We start from the raw sequence: 19,754 nt of genomic DNA on the forward strand, positions 1-19,754 counted from the left end.
GCTTAAATAGGTTGCACACAATAGTCAAGAGATCTGGGTCAAAATCTTGCGAAGGGTCTGGTCAGATCATTGGCCCATTCAAAATACATATTCCCTTAAAATCTAAACTCATAACTTCAGCATATTTTTCTGAGTTTATTTTTCTCACTTAAGGCAGTGATATAAGCTACCTGACAGCAAGGATTATTTCACCTGTTATATTTGTATTCATACCCCCTAACCCCATATGTTATATATGTAACTAGAATTGAATTGAGCCAGGTGTAGCTAACAGTTTACTGTGCGACTTTGGAGAAATAGTTTCAAACTCTGGACAATGATTTCTCCTGCTTCAAAAATGAACATAATAATATATCAATCTATAAACTTTATAAGACATATCGACAAATAATACTATTGTATTAGTCAGCTTGGGCTGCTATAACAAAATGCCAAAACGGGTGGCTGAAACAGCAGAAATTTAATTTCTCACCCTTCTGGAGGCTGGAAGTTCCACATCCAGGTGCCAGCATTGTTAGTTTCTGGTGAGAGCTCTCTTCCTGGCTTGCACATCGCTGCCTTCTCACTGTGTCTTCTCACTGTGAAGATAGAGAGCAACTCTTTGCTGTCTTTTCTTATAAGGACACTAGTCCTATCGGATTAGGACCCCACTCTTTATCACCTTAATTACCTCCTAAAGGCCCTATCTCCAAATACATTCACATTGGGGGTTAGGACGTCAACATATGAATTTTGGTAGGGAACACAATTCAGTCTATAGCAGCCATGATAAAATATGCAAAGGTATTTAGATCCTTAGAATAAATTCAAAATTCACTTACACTATTCACTTCAGATGCTAACTATGGGATATAGTCACAAGAGTAGCCGCGGCCCAGAGTTTCACGGTCTACTTGCCCTAGCCAACTTGAGGCCGGGAAGGGACCACAGGTGATTTCACAAGGCAAGCAAATCACATACATCTATCAGGACTCAAATGAGTAATTTTGAAGTTAAATAGAGAAAAGTGTAAACTCTTGGGACTTATAGTCAGGGCCAGGATTAAAAAGGGGAATGGAAGATGCATTAATGCCTTAAACAATATTTGCTCATGCTTTATCATATGTTGGGCACTAGGGAGAAATTGAATCCGGATTTAACTGAGTTTACAATCTACATAGGGATATGGACAGACTCTTTCAACAGCTTGGATGGGGAAAATACCTGTGCAGCGTGAAGGGTGCCTCATCCAACAGGCTTCCCTGAGGCGGCAAGGCCTAAGCAGAGCCACAGAGGTCTGGGAAGGAACGAGGCAGGGGACGGGGTGGGGGGTGGTGGTGGTGGTGCAGCGCCTGTGTGGGTAGAACCAACTTCCTGATGACAGGTGGCAGGGCAGACCTAACACCCAAGGTCACTGTCCTCCTCACAGCAAGGCTACCGCAGTCAAAACGGGAAGCTACCCACGCACTAGGGCACTTCGAAGGCCCTCAGACTCAGCTCATTTTGGTTTGCGGCTCAGATTAAGCATACGCCTCACATTTTTCTCTCAGGCCCCATTTCCAGGCCTTTTTTTTTTGTTTTGTTTTCCTTTTCGATCCCCGCCCCCAAGAGCCTTCTGCTGACAAGACTATCTTCAGGTGCAGAAATCAGAAGGAAGCTCCCAAAGCAGTTGGGCTGAACTAGGGAAACAGTCATTTCGGATGTGGAGTCTCTTCTGTGGCGCAGAGGAGAAAGGCCCAAAGTAATCAGCCAGAGCAGCCAGGGAGACAAAAGCGACAAGTCTCAGTTCAGTCCAGGAGCTCCTTACCCTCTCGCTTTCCCCTCGCGAAGCGGCCTCAGTTCGCTCCACAGCCCCCACACCGCTTGATTGACAGACACGCCTGCCCAATCCCCGCGCGGAGCAGATCCCCCCGCGTCAGGGATAGGAGGGAAGGGGGCGACTGAGCCTATCAGATTGGGCAAGGAGGGGGCTTCCTGCCCTCGCGGATCCGCCCACGGCCTCGCGGCCAGTCGGCGCAGCAGCCCCGCCCGCCCGCCGCGCGCGCCCGCCCCTCTCCTGAGAGCTACGCGGCGGCTGAGCGGAGGCCTCGTGCCGTAACGGCCATCGCGGCGGCCGCGGCGGCGTCCCGGTTCCCTTCTCAGGTGAGCTGGGGCCGCCCGGGCTTGCCACAAGGGAGGTGAGGCGGTCCTGCAGGCAGGCAGATGCATACAGCCTTTCCTTGCCTGGAGAGTCCACACAGCTTGTTGCTTGACGCGGCGCTTCCTCTTCCCCGGCGAAGTTAGCCTTGGGGGCGCCGTCTGCCGGCCCGGAGCTGAGCCGGAGGGGGCGGGGAGGCCGCTCGGCCTGGTCTGGGCGTTTGTCCCGCGGCTCCGCGCGCCCCTCCGGCCACTGCCCCGGGCGGCGCGGCCTTGCGGCATCCCTGTCCATCCCCGGAGCGTCGGGGCGCGGTGAGCGCCCGGGCCGGCCCCCCCGGGAGGCTGGGAGGTCGAGTGTGTAGCGCACACCCTTCCCGTTTTTTTTCTACCCAAAAGTCGTGGCGTTGTGGCGTAATCTGAGGCTGGGAAGGTAGGGACGTGGTAGAGGAGGGAAAGGGGCTTGCTCACCTCCAGCCCAAGAGGAGGGGGAGGGAGCCGTTCCCTGTGCGGTGGGTGGACGTGCTCGGGATGCGCCTCACGCCCCTCCCCCACCCCACCACCAGCCGTTTCCCCCCTCCTTGGGAAATCTGGGTTATTTTAATTTTATGGATGTGGATCCCTGCGCGAGTTGCTCGGGCTGTGAGCTTTTGACTTGAGTTCTAATATATCCGATTTAAAAAAAATGTATCTCCATGGTTGGTTTTGTAACCTTTCTTATGTGTGTCCATAGAAGTTAAATTTGCCGTTAGAAGCTTAGGAAGTTGGCTTTTGTGCAGGGCTGAGAACCCTAACATTATAGACGCTCAGTTAACGCCGAACTAATGAATTAGTCACTTAAAAATAATTCTACCCGTTAGATTTGGTAAGAAACCATGGGAATTAGGAAAGAATGAAGTTAAGGAGAAATCACTAACCGCGTCTTGGATGGTGAGCAAAGAAGCTCAGTCAGTGTTCGGCCAAAATAGGTAAGTGTTGCAAGAGGTATTCATTTTTAAAAATCTTATTTTGTGGTAGATTTACGAAAGACCAGCCATACAATTTATTAGACACCTGGAAAGCACTGTACCCGAAGTCTCAATCTTCAGCGAGTTCGCAGAATAAATGAAATGATCCAAGAAGGTTTTGTTTGTTTAGTAATTGTTAATAATGTTTAGTTCTTAAATAGGCATCCTATTCACACACAGTTTGATAGAAACTCAAGAAATATACATTGGTTGATTAATAGTTTTATTTCATCTTAATCACAAACTTTGGAATTTTCTTCTTTGGAAAATTGAGACCTGTAAACACTGCGAAATGTTCAAGATTTCTCAGCTGTGCTTGTTGATGTATTTAATTTTAAATTGTTTGCTTTATTTTTCTAAGCTTTATCTTTAGTCCATATTTTACCAGTGCTTTCAGGTCCAGGTAAATAAAACTTGAGGCATACATCAAACATTTTGTTAGATACTGAGTGATGACTTTCTGCCACTGGATTTATTTTTCTTTTGGATCTTTGAGAACTTTCCTGCCAAAGCTTAAGGTAGATTTGATGTGTATTGTTATAAATCACTTGTCAGGAAAACTTAATTTAGGAGATACAGATGCAGTCTCTTTTTTTCTCTTACAGTTTAATAATTTTTACAATTTACTCACCTTTATAATGTGGAAAACTACCAAATGTTCTCTACCTACATCAGAAGATTAAATGAGTATTTAATTGTTAAGTTGATAAGTAGAGTTGGAGGACACTTTTGAAATCACTAAGCATTTAACAAATTTTCCATAAATAGTTTGCTGTGCTGTTTTTGGGAGACAACTGACAGGGCCAAAAATGACATTTAAAGATTATTTAATAAGGCAACAATTCTATCTGGATGGTCTTCATTTTATTTGAAAGGTAGAGTTGATAGTCTTCCCTTCAAAACTGATTCCATATGCTGACTTTGTTTTGGTGATATTGTCATGTTTTACATTACCCAGACATAAACCTTGGTTTTATCTTTGACTTTCTCTATCCACATAAGTTAACATTGACCAATTTTTGTCGGCCATTTTCTGAAATTTCTTTCAGAAATCTGTTCCTTCCCACTGGCTTTTATTTTTTTTTGCAGGGGATGGGGGGATTTGCTTGTTTTAATTAATTAATTAATTAATGGAGGTGCTGGGGATTCAACCCAGGACCTCCTGCATGCTAAGCATGCACTCTACCACTTGAGCTATACGCTCCTCCCTCCCACTGGCTTTTAACTGGGTTTTCTGCCAATCTTTTCTCCCTACTCAGTATGCCCTGCCTTCTGCCTTATTCTTAAAATAATGCTTTGAACATATCCCTCACTGTTAAACCAGCATTTATTTATTTATACTCTGTTATTTACATTGGTTTTGTTCATCTGTTATTTTGTTCATCTGTTATTTACAGAGTATAGTTCAGAATTCCCAGCCTTCTAACAATCTGCTCAAAACCTATTTTTTCTAATGACACTGCAGGAGCTGTCCACCCTAACCAAATCAATCACTTCTCATTGAGACTTTGTATATTTCTATCTTCATATTTGTTGAGACTTTGCTGCCTGTACATAGCCTGCCTGTTCTTTAAAAGGAATTTTCCTCCTTAAATTAAGCAGCAGATAAAGTCGAATTTTGATGAAGTTTCATTTTTGGTCCTCTAGGGCAGCCTTCCAGATCTTTCTGTACCCTGTGTTGTTGCTTTCCTTTGAATCTGTAGCTCTTACTGTTTTATCATTCCTTTGGTTTTTTATCTTATGTGGGCTTGTCTCATGATACCATGGAACAGTATTGTGGGAATATTGGAACCCAGCATTCTGTTTAATAGATAAAGAAAATGTAATCCATCCAGACTAACTTAGTTAAATTCACTCGCTAGTGATGATAGCAGACCTGAGATTCAAATCTTGATTTCTGACTTGACTTCTAACTCAAGTTCCGTGTATTCTTTTTAAAAAAATTTTTTTCAATATATTCTTTATGAAACTACACTTCTTTTCATTTCTTGCAATGTCATTTTGTGTTGTTTGCTTCACATTACTTTGCATTTTGTGTATTAACGCCTTCTCCTGTAGATTCAAAACTTCTGTATGAGATCAGAGGAACCTTCGTGCCTTGCATTGTTTGAGTTATTGAAACAATGATTTAAAGTCTACGTAAAGTCTTTTTCTAACTAGAATGTATTAACAAAAATAATATCGTGTCTACAGTTGAATCCTATGACCCACTAAAAAGTGAGTGAATCTCTTAAAAGTTTTACTGCTAGAGTTTAGTTTGGAGTTTAGTTTTGATGAAGAAACTGAATCGTTGGAAGCCTTTAAAGTCGATGTGAATAGTGTATTACTTATCACATAACTAAGTTTATTCATATAACTAAATGTTTTTTCTCTTTTTGGTAGAACAGTACACTTTTACATTTTGCAATTTTGTCATTTTTTTCATCTGTCAAGAACCAGATTGTTGAGCAATCTGCTTATTGAGCAAAACATTCTGAAAACCATTTGTTCCATTTGGGGAATTGGAGAGCTTTTATATATTTATTCTTCATGTTTTTTCCCCTCTTAACTCTAAAGTTTCTCTTAATACCAGCAGCATAGGGTTTCCTTGGTATTTTTCTTACGTTCATATAACAAGAGTTGAATGGTGTAACAAAGGTAGCGTAGAAAACTATCAGGTGAAATATTTCTGGAGGGTATGCTTTCCTTTTTTGGTCTGAAACAGATTAGAAGCTACTTTTAAAAGCTTGTGTTTATTTATAATGGCTTATTTTTGTTTAAATAAATTATCTGCTAAAATAAACTGTTGAAACACAGATGCTCTTATTCTTTATTCCTTAAATTGTACTTTAGAAGTACTGAATTGACTAAGTATGATATGAATGCTTTCTGCTTTTGTTCAAACAGACCAATTGAATAAAGCAGTGAGAATATGGCTTGGGGAAATCTTTTTTAAAAATGGATACATCTAAAAAGTTTTTTTTTTAAATTAAGGAATCAGCCTTCCAGAACTTTTAGTAGATGCTTTGAAATCATGTTGCATTTAGATCAATTCAAATAATATAAAAAAGAATTTAATATTACTTGTACTTTTTGAGTATTCTAACTATATTATAAAAATGTTTTATTAATTAAATAAGGCATTGGAAAATTTTTTGGAAATAATCACTTCCAGATACTATATGTTTTTTAAATAACATTTTTATTTTTAGAAGCATTTAGAATGCTTCCTGTACAACCTTTCCCTTCCAGAATTCTGCTGCCCTAGAAAGTCAGTTACTTTAATCTTTCTTTTTTTTTTTCACGTTTCTTTTCCCTGTTCTTAAAAAGACCTATAAAGCCTTCCATGATTTGGCTTTTACCAACTTCTAGCTGCATCTCTTGCCATTTTCTTCTTCTTTTAGGCTACTTTTTGGGCCTTGAATAGCCAAGCTCTTTTTTTGCCTTGAAGCCTGTGAACATGCTCTTCTCTGTGGCAGATGGCTTCCTTGGGTTACTAAGTATTAAGTTTGGCTGCTAGTAACAGACACCAAATAATACATTCTCTCCCACACCAGAGAAATCCAGAATTTGCATGGCACTCATTTAAGTGTTATTTCCAGTTTTTTTTCATATTGTAAATAACTTTGAAATAAAGATCTTTGTGTATAAGGCCTTAGAAAATTTTCCTTTTCATTAGTTTCTGTTGTGGGATCCAATTGAAAATCCCATTAATTTCTTTAAAACCTTGTTTTGAGAAAGTATTCATTAATTTTTTTTAACTGAAAAGTGCACAAATTTCAAAGTGTACTTCAATGAATTTTTACATTTGTAGACATCATATCACCTATCACCCAGATCAGGTATAGAATGTTCCCAGTGCTCCAGAAGGCTCTCTCATGCCTCCTCGCTCTGTATCTCCTGCCCTGCAAAGTAATCACTATTTTGACCTGCATCACCATAGGTTGTTTTGGTCTGTTCTTAATATAAGTGGAACCATACAGTATATACTCTTCTGTGGATGGCTACTATTACTTAACATTGAACATAATGTTCTATGTAAGATTCATCTGTGATATTGGGTGCAGCAGTAGTTGGTCTTTTTTACTGATGATGGTATTTTGTTGGATGAAATATAACTTTAAAAAATCAGCATTAATGAATATTTGATTTATTTCCAGTTTTTTAGCTGTTGTGAATAAAGCAGCTATGAACATTTACTTACAAGTCTTTTAGTGCACAGACACCCTCATTTCTTTTGAGTGTGTGTGTGTGTGTGTGTGTGTGTGTGTGTTGTGTAGAATTCCTGTTTTTGTCTATTAGTTTTTGAACCTGAATGAACCAGTTCTCTGGCTGGACCATAGTAGTTTCTTGGGATTTCTCCCTTTACTGTAAAACTAGTGACTCCCTTTGCCTTTAATCTCTTATTTCCTGTGAAACATTTAATTCTTTTTTATTGATTTGGCCTCTATCCCACAGTAGATTCCTGTGAAAGTTTGAGATCTTGCATTAATAAAAACTTAAAAAAAATTTTTTTTTCACTGATTTGGTTGGTTGTGAATGAGTTCCCGGTTGAAAATAACTTCACATCTGAATTCTGAAGGCATCTTTCTATTATTTTCTAGCTTGTAATCCTTTCAAGAATTCTGGAGACATTCTGATTCCTGATTATAATGTTTTTGCCTTTCTGGAATTTTGTACATTTCATTAGCTTGTGACTTGGCATACATCTATTTTTGTGTGTTTCCCTTGATAGTATTCGTTGTGTCCTCCAAATCTGCAAAATTATGTTCATTAGTTCTGGGAAATTTTCTTGAATTTTTTCATTGATGATTAGATTAATCTGCTAGGGCTGCCATAAAAAATACCACAGACTGTGTGGTTTAAATAGCAGATACTAATTTTCTCCCAGTTTTGGAGGCTAGAAGTCCAAGATCAAGGTGCCATCAGGATTGGTTTCTGATGAATTCTCTTCTTGGCTTGTAGACAGCCACCTTTTTACTTACAAGGCTTTCTGTGGAAAGAGCTGTATCTTTCCTCCTCTTAGGAGGATACCAGTCCTGTTGAATTAGGGCCCCACTATTATTACCTCATTTAACCCTAATTATCTCCTAAAGGCCGTATCTCCGGATACAGTCACATTGGGGGGTAGGGCTTCAACATGTGAAATTTGAGGGGACATAGTTCAGTCCATAACAGTGGTTTCCTCTCCTCCCCTTTGTTTCTCTGAAACTTCTGTTATTTGTTTGGCTCTCTTAGGCTAGTCCTCTAATACTGCCTTTTTTCTCTTACTTTTCACCTCCTAGTCTGTTTTGCTCTATTTTAAAAGAGGTTTCCTTAACTTTATTTTCTAAGCTTTCTGGTCGAATTTTTCATTTTTACTGTCAAGATTTTGATTTCCCAAGAGTTCTTTTTGTTCTCTTAAAAATTCTCTATTATAGAGAACATCTTGTTCTTGTGTCATTGATGCACCGGCTTCTCTAATTTCTGAGGCTGTAAATTACTTTTTTAAAAATCTTTTTTCTTTTTTTAGATTCTGTTCCTTCTAAATTGATCTCTAACTTTTGTTAGAGGCTTACTTCAGGTGTCAGTACTCCTTGGATGTTATCTAGTGAGTGAAAGCCTGAATTGATGGGGACTTAAAGACTTTGAACTTCTTTGCGTGGTGGTCCAAGTGAACCATTTTTTTGAGAAAACCCTGATTAGTGTCCAGGAGGTGATTTCCTCTTGGGTCAGGTTCATGAAGGAAAACTATCTGCTTGAGGGCTGAAGGTTTGGCCACCAGTTTTTTGTTTGTTGGTTGGTTGGTTGGTTTTTTTGGTGATGAACTGGATTTCTCATTCCTCCACTTTTGGTAGGGTTTGTAGATTGTTGATTATATCTAGTGGCTCCTAGTTCAGAGTGAAATAGCCAGTCAGTAATATTTGGGACGGAAATGTCTGAGGAATTAACTCCTTCCTAGCTTTCACTCCTCCTCGCAGTTTCAGCAGTACCAGGTGCTGCCGGTTCCTGAATCTTTTGAGGATTGTGAGGTATAAATGGGGTTTTTCAGCTCATGGAATTCATTGAGTTAGTTACCAGCTGTCCACCTGTCTTTTAGCTTCTGTAAGTTTGTTGCTATTGTTTGCTTTCCTGTATGTTTTGCTTTCTGTATTAATTCCTTTTTAAAGAAACTTTATGAAATTCACTATTTTAATTGGTACTTCTCAGAAACCCTATTTGTACTGCCCTCAGCTAAGAATGTTTTTACGTTTTTAAAGATTGTTTTAAAAAAAAGCATAATATGTGACAGACTGTGGACCATAAAGACTAAAATATTTACAATCTGGCCCTTTAAAGGAAAGGTTTGCCTACCTTGTTCTTATTGTAATGGTTCTGATTTCCTTTGATAAAGCTTCTAGACTACTACTACTTTGACTCCCATGCAAGCTTCAGTTTATAGTCTTGGAACTTCCTGAAGCTGTTTACTTTAATTTAGTGTAGTTCATTTCATGGAAGTTATGACTAAGAATTGGTAGGATAGACTTATTAGAGATATGAGATATTTTTAATGTAAAATCTCAAAAAGTAAGCAAAGCAAAATATTGAAGAAATAAATCATAGAACACATAATGTTTGTATGCATTGTTGTTTATCTTGTTATCTAAGTGCAGAACATAAGTGCATATACTTTGAAGAATGAGGCAGTTGTCATACTGAGAACAGGCCATTTTAAATGAGATGTTTTTGTTAACTCTGTCTGTAGTTGGTATATCATAACTGGCAAAATAAATTGGCTCTAAGCAAGAAGCTGTTCCAGGCAGTAATATACATATATATGTATACATGTGTGTGTGTATATACAACTTAGATTCCAGTGTAGGCTTTATTGCTATTTGTTTGGGCTTACGTCTCTATAAGCCTCATTTTTCTCATCTGTAATATGGGGTTGATGCCTAATCAAAGGATTATTATAAGATTTAAATGGGAATTTGTGAATCCATTTAACTGCTAAGCAGTGCTTGGCACACATTAAGAGCTTTAGAATCAATTTCTAGATGTAAAAGAATACAGGTCAAAGATATAGGTGTTTTAAATGTTGCTGACTTGTCAAACTACTATTCAGAAAAAACATACCAATTTATACCTTTACCAACAGATAGTGTCCTTAACTTTGCATTATCATTCTGATTTTTGCCAACCTGGTAGGTAAAAAACTGACAGAACTAAAAGGAGAATCAGACAAATCCATAACCATAATTTGGGATATTTTAGCATAACTCTCTGAGTAATTAGTAGAGCAACAAGACAGAAAAGTCAAAAGAGAAGATTGGAACAGCATAACTAATAAATGAGTAATTATATGTATAGAACATTTCACCCAGTACCTGCAGAGTATTTTTTTAAAGGTCTATGGAAATTTCCCCCAAATTGACATGTGCTGGACCATACAAAAGATGGACATAATTAGTTCTAGCATGTGTGCTCTGACATGTTGGAATTGTACCAGAAATCAGTTACAAAAATAACTAGAAAATTGTCAGCTGTTTGGAAACTAACCAGTATACTCCTAAGTAACCCAGGGGTTAAAGAAGAAATAACATTAAACTGTTTTGAACTGAACAATGAAAATACTACACAACTTAAGGGGTCCAGGTGAGCCATGCTGAAAGGAAAGTTTATAGCCTTAAAATGCATATGTTAGAATAAAGACTAAAAATAATTGAAAGAACTGTGTGAAGATGGATGAGTAAAAAATGCATTTACTTTTATTCCCCTCCAAAGCCTACCAAGGTGATCATGTAGGATATTTTTTTAAAGATTTAAGCTACACAGGTAAAGAAAATGAAAGAAGCAATAAAATTTGGAAGCTGGAAAGCAGCAGACTGATAGAAACATCTTAGTAGACTTCAGAATGTTCAATCTAAACTGGCAGTAGGGAAAATGGATAAGAATCCCCAGGCTCCAGAATTGGCAGCATCAGGTATTTTTGTAGAAGAAAGGATGAGAATGATGCTAAAAATAGAAGACTTGGTTGGAAGCCTGTTTAAGAAGCCATCTCAATCAATCATAATAGCCAAAAAGTAGAAACAACCCAAGTGTCATCAACTGATAAATGGATAACTAAAACACATATTGCAATAAAAAGGAATAAACTACTCATACATGTTATAACATGATGAACCTTGACAATATGTTTATATGAAAGAAGCCAGTCACAAAAGACCACATATGATTCCATTTGTATGAAATGTCCAGAAAATGCAAATCTGTAGAGACACAGTAAATTAGTGGTTGCCTAGGGCTGGAAGTAGGGGAGGTTAGAGGGAAATGGGAAATGACTGCTCAAGGGTGTGGGGTTTCTTTTTCGTGTGATGAAATGTTCTAAAACGATGGTGATGATGGTTGCACAACTGTGAATATACTGAAATCCGTTGAACCATATGCTTTAAATGGGTCAGTTATGTAGTATTTTGAGTTATAGCTCAGTAATCTATTACCCAAAAATAAATAAAGGCAGCATGAGCCTAGATCTCTGTCAATTTGTATAGTTAAGTGACTGCACTCTTTACTGCCTCAGCAGAAGACTAAAGATTTATCCTCTGCAGTGAACAAAATAACAGTGTCTCTTAGAGAGGGGTGGATACTAGATGTAATTGAAGGCCAGGTGTCCTACAGAAAACACCTTGATTAAGTGAATGTGTTCAATGTTAGGACCTTTAGTGAGGTCCATTCTCCTATTGGGATCCCCAAATCCTGACAATCAAGTAGGAAGTTAGAGTATGCTTCACTTGGTAGCCCAAGGAGAAGAACTCTAAATTATTCAGTTTTTAGGGCCCTACTTTTAAATATGAACAGACAGTCAAGGATCACCAGATTCATGAGGAAAGCTTTTATTTAAGAGACCAAAACAAAATAGAAAAAAAGAATTTGGAGGAAATAAAAAAGAGCTCTTGAAAATTAGAGGAAAATAGCAAGAAAGAATAGAAGAATGGAAGTTAAAGTAAAGGAATCCTTGCATAAGGTAGAGGAAAAGATGGAAAAAAACAGGTTAAAAAAAATAAAATTCAAAGATCAGTCTAGGAGATAACTTCCAAGTAACAGAAGTGAGGGCAAGAGAGAACAGAGAAAATAGTGGAGAGGAAATATTAGTGAAATATTCAAGAAAAATATCCAGAGTTGAGGAACATCATTTTGCATTTGAGAGGCTCTCTGGGTACTCAAGGAAAATGGATGAAAATAGATAAATATGGTTTGAATCAAGGTCTAGTCAGAAAAATGGAGACCATACCACTTATAACAGAATTTTAGAATGTAAAGAACTGTTTAGCCAGATGTTATGAGTTGAGTTGTGTCCCCCCAAAAAAGATACATTAAAGTCCTAACCCCGATACCTCAGAATGTGATCTTGTTTGGACATAGTGTCTTTACAGAGGTAATCAAGTTAAAGTCAAGTCATTGGAGTGTCCTCTTAAGCCAATATGACTGATGTTCTTTGAAAACAGTGGGGTAATTTAGACATAAATTTGGACACAGAGGGAAGATGACCATCTACAAGCCAAGGAATGCTTGAGGCTACCAGAAGCTAGGAGACAGGTCTGAAACAGATCCTTAGTGATGCCTTCAGACAGATAATGGCCAGTACTTTGATTTGACTTGTGAGATGGATTTCTGTTCTAAGCCAACCCAGTTTGTGTTAATTTGTTATAGCTGCCCTCAGAAACGAATAGACTAGATAATTGGAGAACTGAAAGGCAGTAAGAGAACACTGAGTTATCACAAAGATAGTAACTGTAGGAAGTAATTACTAGCCCCTAGGATTGGGAGAACAAAGAGAAGAGATTGGGATTATTAGAATTTAGAAGCTTAAAAACTGGCTCTGAGGAACTGAAACCCAAAATTCTCAGGAGTTGCTGCCTGCTCAGGAAGAAAAGGTATTTTAGGAGACTTGGTAAGACTAGTCTGGGAATGATAGGAAAAACACAAAAGCAAAAAATTGCTAACTGGAACCAATTACTGATACTGGAACCATTGCTATTGCCAGAGTGAAGATTGATGCTGAGCTGAAGGAGTATCTCCCTGTTCCCTCCTTCAGTCTTCCAGTGTCTTTCTAGTATCCCTTTTTGGCAGAGTCTAACAGGAAGCCAGATAGAAAAGAAGTGTGATTTGTAGGGTTCCAGCCCCTCAATATGACAAAGCACAGTAGAGAAGAGTGGGTTTGAAGTCTGGGACAATAGCTTCATAACCAATATACACAGACACTGAATGTCATTGTGAAATTTTGAAATACGTGGGACAAAGAGGATCTATAAATTTCCAGAGTAGGGGAAGTGGGTCACAGTACAGAGATTAAATATTCTTACCTGCAACAATCTAGAAGACAGTGAGCAGTGCCCTCAAATTCTGAGGGAAAATGATTTCCAAGCTAGATTTCTTTACTCAGTCAGATCATTAAGTACAAGTATAACATACAGACATTTTAAGACATGTGAGCTCTCCAGAAATTTTTCTTCCTCACTGTCTTCTCTGAAAGCTATTGTGTGATTTGCTCCACCCACCAAAAGGAGGGAGTAAACTTCAATGAAAGAAGGAAGTGAACAATATAGGAACAAGGAAATCAAATTTTAGAGAGACAAGGGGGATCCCTAAGGGATTCTCTGAATGCTGACTGATTATCAAGTTAAAGAGTAGTTAGTCTGGATTTGAGCAGATGAGAATGCCCTGGTAATTGTATGGCAGTGAAACTAACAGAATGTCTGATGTCTCTATCTCTTTATTTAGGCAATTGACGAAGAGTTCAGAGTTAATTAGTGATGTCTTTTGTATGCTTAGTTTTTTATATTGGACTTAGAGCTTTATTTTGAAACTATTTTTACTCTTGATCTCTTCCTTGGGTGATCCTGTTTAATCCTGAGATTTTTAAATAGTATTGATAAATGGCTGATTCACAAATTTATGTTTCTACACAAGACCTCTTCTCTGCGTTCCAGAGTTATATATTGTATCCATTATCTATTACTGTGTAAAAACTTCAAAACTGAGTGGTTTAAAACATTAAACATTTTTCTTTTGCTCATAGATCTGCATTTGGGCAGGACTTGGGTGGAGAGGCCTTGTCTCTGTTCCATGTGGTATTGTCTAGGGTGGCTTACTCATATTGCTGACAAGTGGTTGCTAACAGTTGACTGGGAGCTCCTTGGCTGGATGTGAGTTGGGGGCCTTCGTCCCTCTTCATGTGGATTTCTACATAGATTGCTTGGGCTTCGTCGTAGCATGATGGCTAGGTTCCAAAAACAGTTCTCTTAAGGGTGTCCAGCTTTTGTGACAGCCTTGGAAGTTGCATAGCTTTACTTCTGAATAGTGATAAGCCTGCCTGTATTCAAGAGGAGGGAAATTGACTGTCCCCTCATTAAGAGGTGGTGTCCAAATAATATAGGAAGAAAAACACGCAGTATTGAAGACGTTCTTTCAGTCATCTTTGGAAAATACAATATGCCACATTTATCAGTCTGTTTCCTTGATATTGTATATCTTGTATATCTCATAGGTATTTTGAACTTAAAACAATCAAAATGAATTCTTGATTCTCTTACTTTTAAACTGCCCCCTTCTTTCCCCTTCATTAGTCCATTATTCAGTCTTTTTCATTTTGTTAAATGGTATTGCCATTCACCCATTAGCTAAAAGCCAGGTGTCATACCTGATTCCTTTCCTCTCACAATTCCAGTTTATCCTGTCTCTTCTAACTTGCAATATATCTTGAATTCTTCTAGTCTCTGTCTACGTGGTCACCATACCACTCAAGTCGGCTACCAAGCTACCATCATCTTTTCACTTGGAATCCTGTCGTTACTTATTTGAAATATGAATGACATAAAATATTTTATTAGTTTCAGATATACAATGTAGTGTATTAACACATTTATGTTAACTAGTCTTTTTAAAAATTGTGGTAAAATACACATAACATAAAATTTTTAAGTGTCTATAGTTCAGTATTGTTAAGTATAATCCCATTGTTGTGCACCCAATCTCCAGAACTTTTTCATCTTACAAAATTGAAACTTTGCCCTTATAAAACAACTCCCCATTCTCCCATTTCCCCAGCCCCTGGCAATCACCATCCTACTTTCTGTTTCTATAAATTTGTTTGTTCTAGGTACCTCATGTAAGTGGAATCACTGGTATTTGTCTTTTTATGACTCTTTTATTTCAATTAGCTTAATGTCCTCAAGGTTCATCCATGTCGCATGTGTCAAAATGTCCTCCTTTTTTAAGGCTAGTAATATTCTATTGAATATATCTACCACATTTTGTTTATCCATTCATCTGTTGATACATACTTGGCTGCTTCCACTTTTAGCTATTATGATTAATATTGCCATAAACATGGATGTACAAATACCTGTTCAAGTCTCTGCTTTCAGAAATTGCTGGACCATTTGGTAGTTCTCTAGTTTAATTTTTTGAGGAACTGCTATACTTTCTTTTGAGGAACTACCATTCCTTCCTCCCTTCCTTCCTTCCCTCTTTCCTTGAAAGTAGCTATCCTAATGGATGTGAGGTGATATCTCATTGTGATTTTGATTTTTGTTTTCCTAATGATTAGTGATGTTGAGTATCCTTTTGTATGCTTGATGGCAATTTGTTTATCTTTGGAGAAATGTCTATTTGAGTCCTGTGTTTTTTAATTTTTTTTTGTTGTTGTTATTGTTGAGTCTTAACTAGTCTTTGTATTCCTACTGTTTTCTTTCCTTTTAACTAATTCTTCACACAGCAGTCAGAGAAAGGTTTTCAAGATTTCTGTATTAGTCATGATACGCTACCGCTCTAATAAGCAACAGATCTTAGTGGCTTAACACAATGGAAGTTTGTATTATTTTCTCATATCAATCCAGTGTATATGTATAATGGAGTAGGGTGGCAATACCTCTGCTTCATATAAAAATTCAGGTGCACAGGTCCTCTTTTTGTGTTATCACTGTCATCACAATATGGCTTTTGAAGTTGTCTTGAAAATGGAAGCAAGTACGGAGGAAGATTTTAGGGCCCACTCTTAGAGTGACATATATCACTTTCACCCACATTCCACTGGTCAGAACTGAGTCTCATGATCCCACCTAACTACAGAGGTGTCTGGGAAATGTCAAATAGCAGTGTGCTAATGAAAGAGAGAAGAACACAGATACTAATGAGCACTAGCAGTCTCTGTCACAGTGTATATTAGATTAGAACTCCCCTGCTTAAAATCCTTTAATGACTTCTTATTACTCATAGAATAAAATTAGCTTATGTCTGTTTCAGCCTTATTTTGTACCACTTTCCCTCTTACTATTCTCAAGTCACATTAGACTAGGTCATTTCTCATAATATGCCAGTTTTTCCTGCTAGAACCTATGTGTTTTGCAGTTTCCTTTTCTCGGAGCACTCTACTTTAAATATTTACATGATTGCCTCCTTTTCATCCTCATATATCAGCTTAAAATCCATCTCTAACTAAAATCCCTAACAAAAATAACCACTCTCTTCTCTGTCCTCTGTGATTGCACTGTGTTTATATCTATCCCAGCATTTATCACAATCTGTAATTATTTTGTTTGAGAAAAATTTTTGTTTGCTTTACCTGTGTCCTTTGTTAGAAGGAGATGTGTTTCTCACTGTTATATCCTGCAGCACCCAGCCAATGCTTAGCACACAGTAGTCATTCAGTTAATGTATCATGTGAGTGAATGACTTACACAGAACAGACTGCAATGGAGAGACCGGAGTGAATTATAACCAAGAGCTCTTATGGTAACTTAGGTGAATTGCTGAGGGCTTGGGTTTTAGTGGTGACAGTGTCAGTAGAACAGAAAAGGATAGACAAGAAACAAAGGAAAAACCAATGCAAATTGCTGTGTACAGATTCAAGGGGATCTGGGTGAAGGAGATGATAGTGGTTTGTAATTAACAGACGAGTAAAGAAGATAGAAGAGTTGGCTTTTGGTGATAACGATGAGTTGGCATTGATGCAAGTTGAGTTTGAAGTGATAGCAAGACTTTCAAGAAGTGTTGAGGAACAGTAGGATGGATTACAAAACATAATTGAAATTATAGATTTGGGAGTCAGCTGGCCAAGGTGATAAGATGAAGCCATAAAAATGGATGATCTACTGAGAGAGGGTATATACTGAGAAGAGCAAGGGGAGAAAAAAGAGAAGCCAGATATGGAAACCAGGAGTAGGTAGAGAGGGAGTAGAAGAACCAGTTTAATACAGGGTTAAGGAAACCAGCAAAGAGTTTCAGGAAAGAGGGATGATTAACTTGGCTGCTGCTAGTGTGGCTATTCTTTATGATATGCATTTGAAGGTTCTGAAATGTTACCTTCCCTGGAGGTTATAAAGTGGCGATATTAGTATCTGCCTCATAAGGTTGCTGTGGGGATTATTAGCATATTGTATTGAGTCCTGGCAGCCCCGCGTGAAGATCGGTGCGGACCCAGCCTTCCCTACTGGCATGCAGCCTCAGCCAAGGTCAGGATGGTGAAGTAGGAGGACCATGAGCTCGCCTCTCCTCGTGACTGTAACAAAACGACAACTGACTACTGAACAACCATGAAAAAAAACAAAACAAAACAAAACCACAAAAAACTGGAACCTAGCAAAAAAGATCCTCTTCAACTGGAAACATAAAGAAGGAACCTCAGCAGGGTGGTCACAGTTTTGTAAGAAAATCAAAGCACATGATCAACAGCTCGTGCACTCCCTTGGTGTGGACTCAGAGTTAAGCACAAACAAGAATCAGACACTGATTTTGCACTTCTAATAGTGGTCATCATTGCAGAAAAATGAAGAATTCAGAACCCAACTGTAAACTCAAGACAAGCCGCAAAAATAAGAGTAAAAATTCAAAGACCTTGAAACAGAATTCCAGCATGAAATCCGGGAGTATGGACTCACAGATTGCTCTTAAATTCCAGCACCACTTCTACTGCATCCACAGGCAGTTGGAGGGACATCCCCACCACCAGCTCTACCAGAACCACCTCTACCCATGGGAATTGCTCCTCCTCCAACTCCTTTACCGCTACTAAATGATATATCATATCTACCACCATTGCGTTTGTTTGGGGAATCTCCTGGGCTAACTTACAAAATGAAGCAGAAATAACATATAAAGCTGAAAAGTTATTGTATTAAAAGGACTTAGTGTACTTTCTCTGTGCAATAAGTGTCCAGTAAACATTTTGAAGTGAAATACAATGAAACAATACAATTAGCCATGAGGGAGGCATTAAGGACTTCGTAGAGGGAGAAAAGCTTCTGGGCTTGCTGTGGCATCTTTTCTATAGAGATATAGTCTTTTTAAATGTTACAGTGAGTTAGAATTATACTAAAAGCTTATATAGAGATAAAATTTATGAATTTGAAGTGTTTTTAGTAGGAATTTTCTGATCTGAAAGTATACAAAATCATAGCAGTACAATGGCAGTTCATCTGTTCATGCTTGTTAACCACATCCTTTTACTGAATATTATTTCAGAAGCATTATAATGCAGGTGCTCCTTTGAAAGGCATTGTCCTTTAAAATAGGCTGAGGTTAAATTCTTATTTAACATTTATATTTTAAATGGAAGTGTAGTTTAGTATGTCAAGTTGTACTAACTGCTGAGAGTGTTTGACTTTTGGTATTGGGACTCAGTTTTAGGTAGTATGGAGAAATTCCAGTTCCTTTTTGTAGATGCCACAGGATTCTGTCTCCAGATCATAAAGTAAGAGAGCCATTAACACAAGGGAAAGTGGGAGCTTTCCTGCATTCCTTTTTTTAAAAATTTTTTAACATCTTTTATTGATTTATAATCATTTTACAATGTTGTGTCAAATTCCAGTGTTCAGCACAATTTTTCAGTCATTCATGGACATATACACACTCATTGTCATATTTTTTTCTCTGTGATTTATCATAACATTTTGTGTATATTTCCCTGTGCTATACAGTGTAATCTTGTTTATCTATTATACAATTTTGAAATCCCAGTCTATCCCTTCCCACCCTCTACCCCCCTGATAACCACAAGTCTGTATTCTCTGTCCATGAGTCTATTTCTGTCCTGTATTTATGCTTTGTTTTTGTTTGTTTGCTTTTGTTTTTGTTTTTTAGATTCTACATATGAGCGATCTCATATGGTATTTTTCTTTCTCTTTCTGGCTTACTTCACTTAGAATGACATTCTCTAGGAGCATCCATGTTGCTGCAAATGGCATTATGTTGTCAGTTTTTATGGCTGAGTAGTATTCCAATGTATAAATATACCACATCTTCTTTATCCAGTCACCTGTTGATGGGCATTTAGGCTGTTTCCATGTTTTGGCTATTGTAAATAGTGCTGCTATGAACATTGGGGTGCAGGTGTCATCCTGAAGTAGATCTCCTTCTGGATACAAGCCCAGGAGTGGGATTCCTGGGTCATATGGTAAGTCTATTCCTAGTCTTTTGAGGAATCTCCACACTGTTTTCCACAGTGGCTGCACCAAACTGCATTCCCACCAGCAGTGCAGGAGGGTTCCCCTTTCTCCACAGCCTCTCCAGCATTTGTCATTTGTGGATTTTTGAATGACGGCCATTCTGACTGGTGTGAGGTGATACCTCATTGTAGTTTTGATTTGCATTTCTCTGATAATTAGTGATATTGAGCATTTTTTCATGTGCTTTTTGATC

The 19,754-nt window shown here is 38.2% G+C and overlaps 1 protein-coding gene across 4 annotated transcripts in view; it reads left to right on the forward strand.

The window, feature by feature from the left end:
* Positions 1 to 2,012: 2,012 nt before the first annotated feature.
* The window catches only part of NCK1 (NCK adaptor protein 1), a 69,507-nt gene continuing 51,765 nt past the window's right edge, over positions 2,013 to 19,754 (forward strand). Inside the window, exons 1-2 of one of the 4 annotated variants that reach the window (XM_072956680.1) lie at positions 2,028 to 2,121; positions 2,973 to 3,080. In XM_072956680.1, coding sequence (XP_072812781.1) covers positions 3,040 to 3,080 — 41 coding nt within the window. In that variant the 5' untranslated portion in view covers positions 2,028 to 2,121; positions 2,973 to 3,039. Of the gene's footprint in view, positions 2,122 to 2,972; positions 3,081 to 19,754 lie in introns of those variants that run through there. The other 3 variants (XM_072956767.1, XM_072956727.1, XM_072956705.1) reach the window with 3 other exon arrangements.

Source organism: Vicugna pacos, chromosome 1 (genome assembly GCF_048564905.1).
Source record: "Vicugna pacos chromosome 1, VicPac4, whole genome shotgun sequence".
Taxonomy (NCBI): Eukaryota; Metazoa; Chordata; class Mammalia; order Artiodactyla; family Camelidae; genus Vicugna; species Vicugna pacos.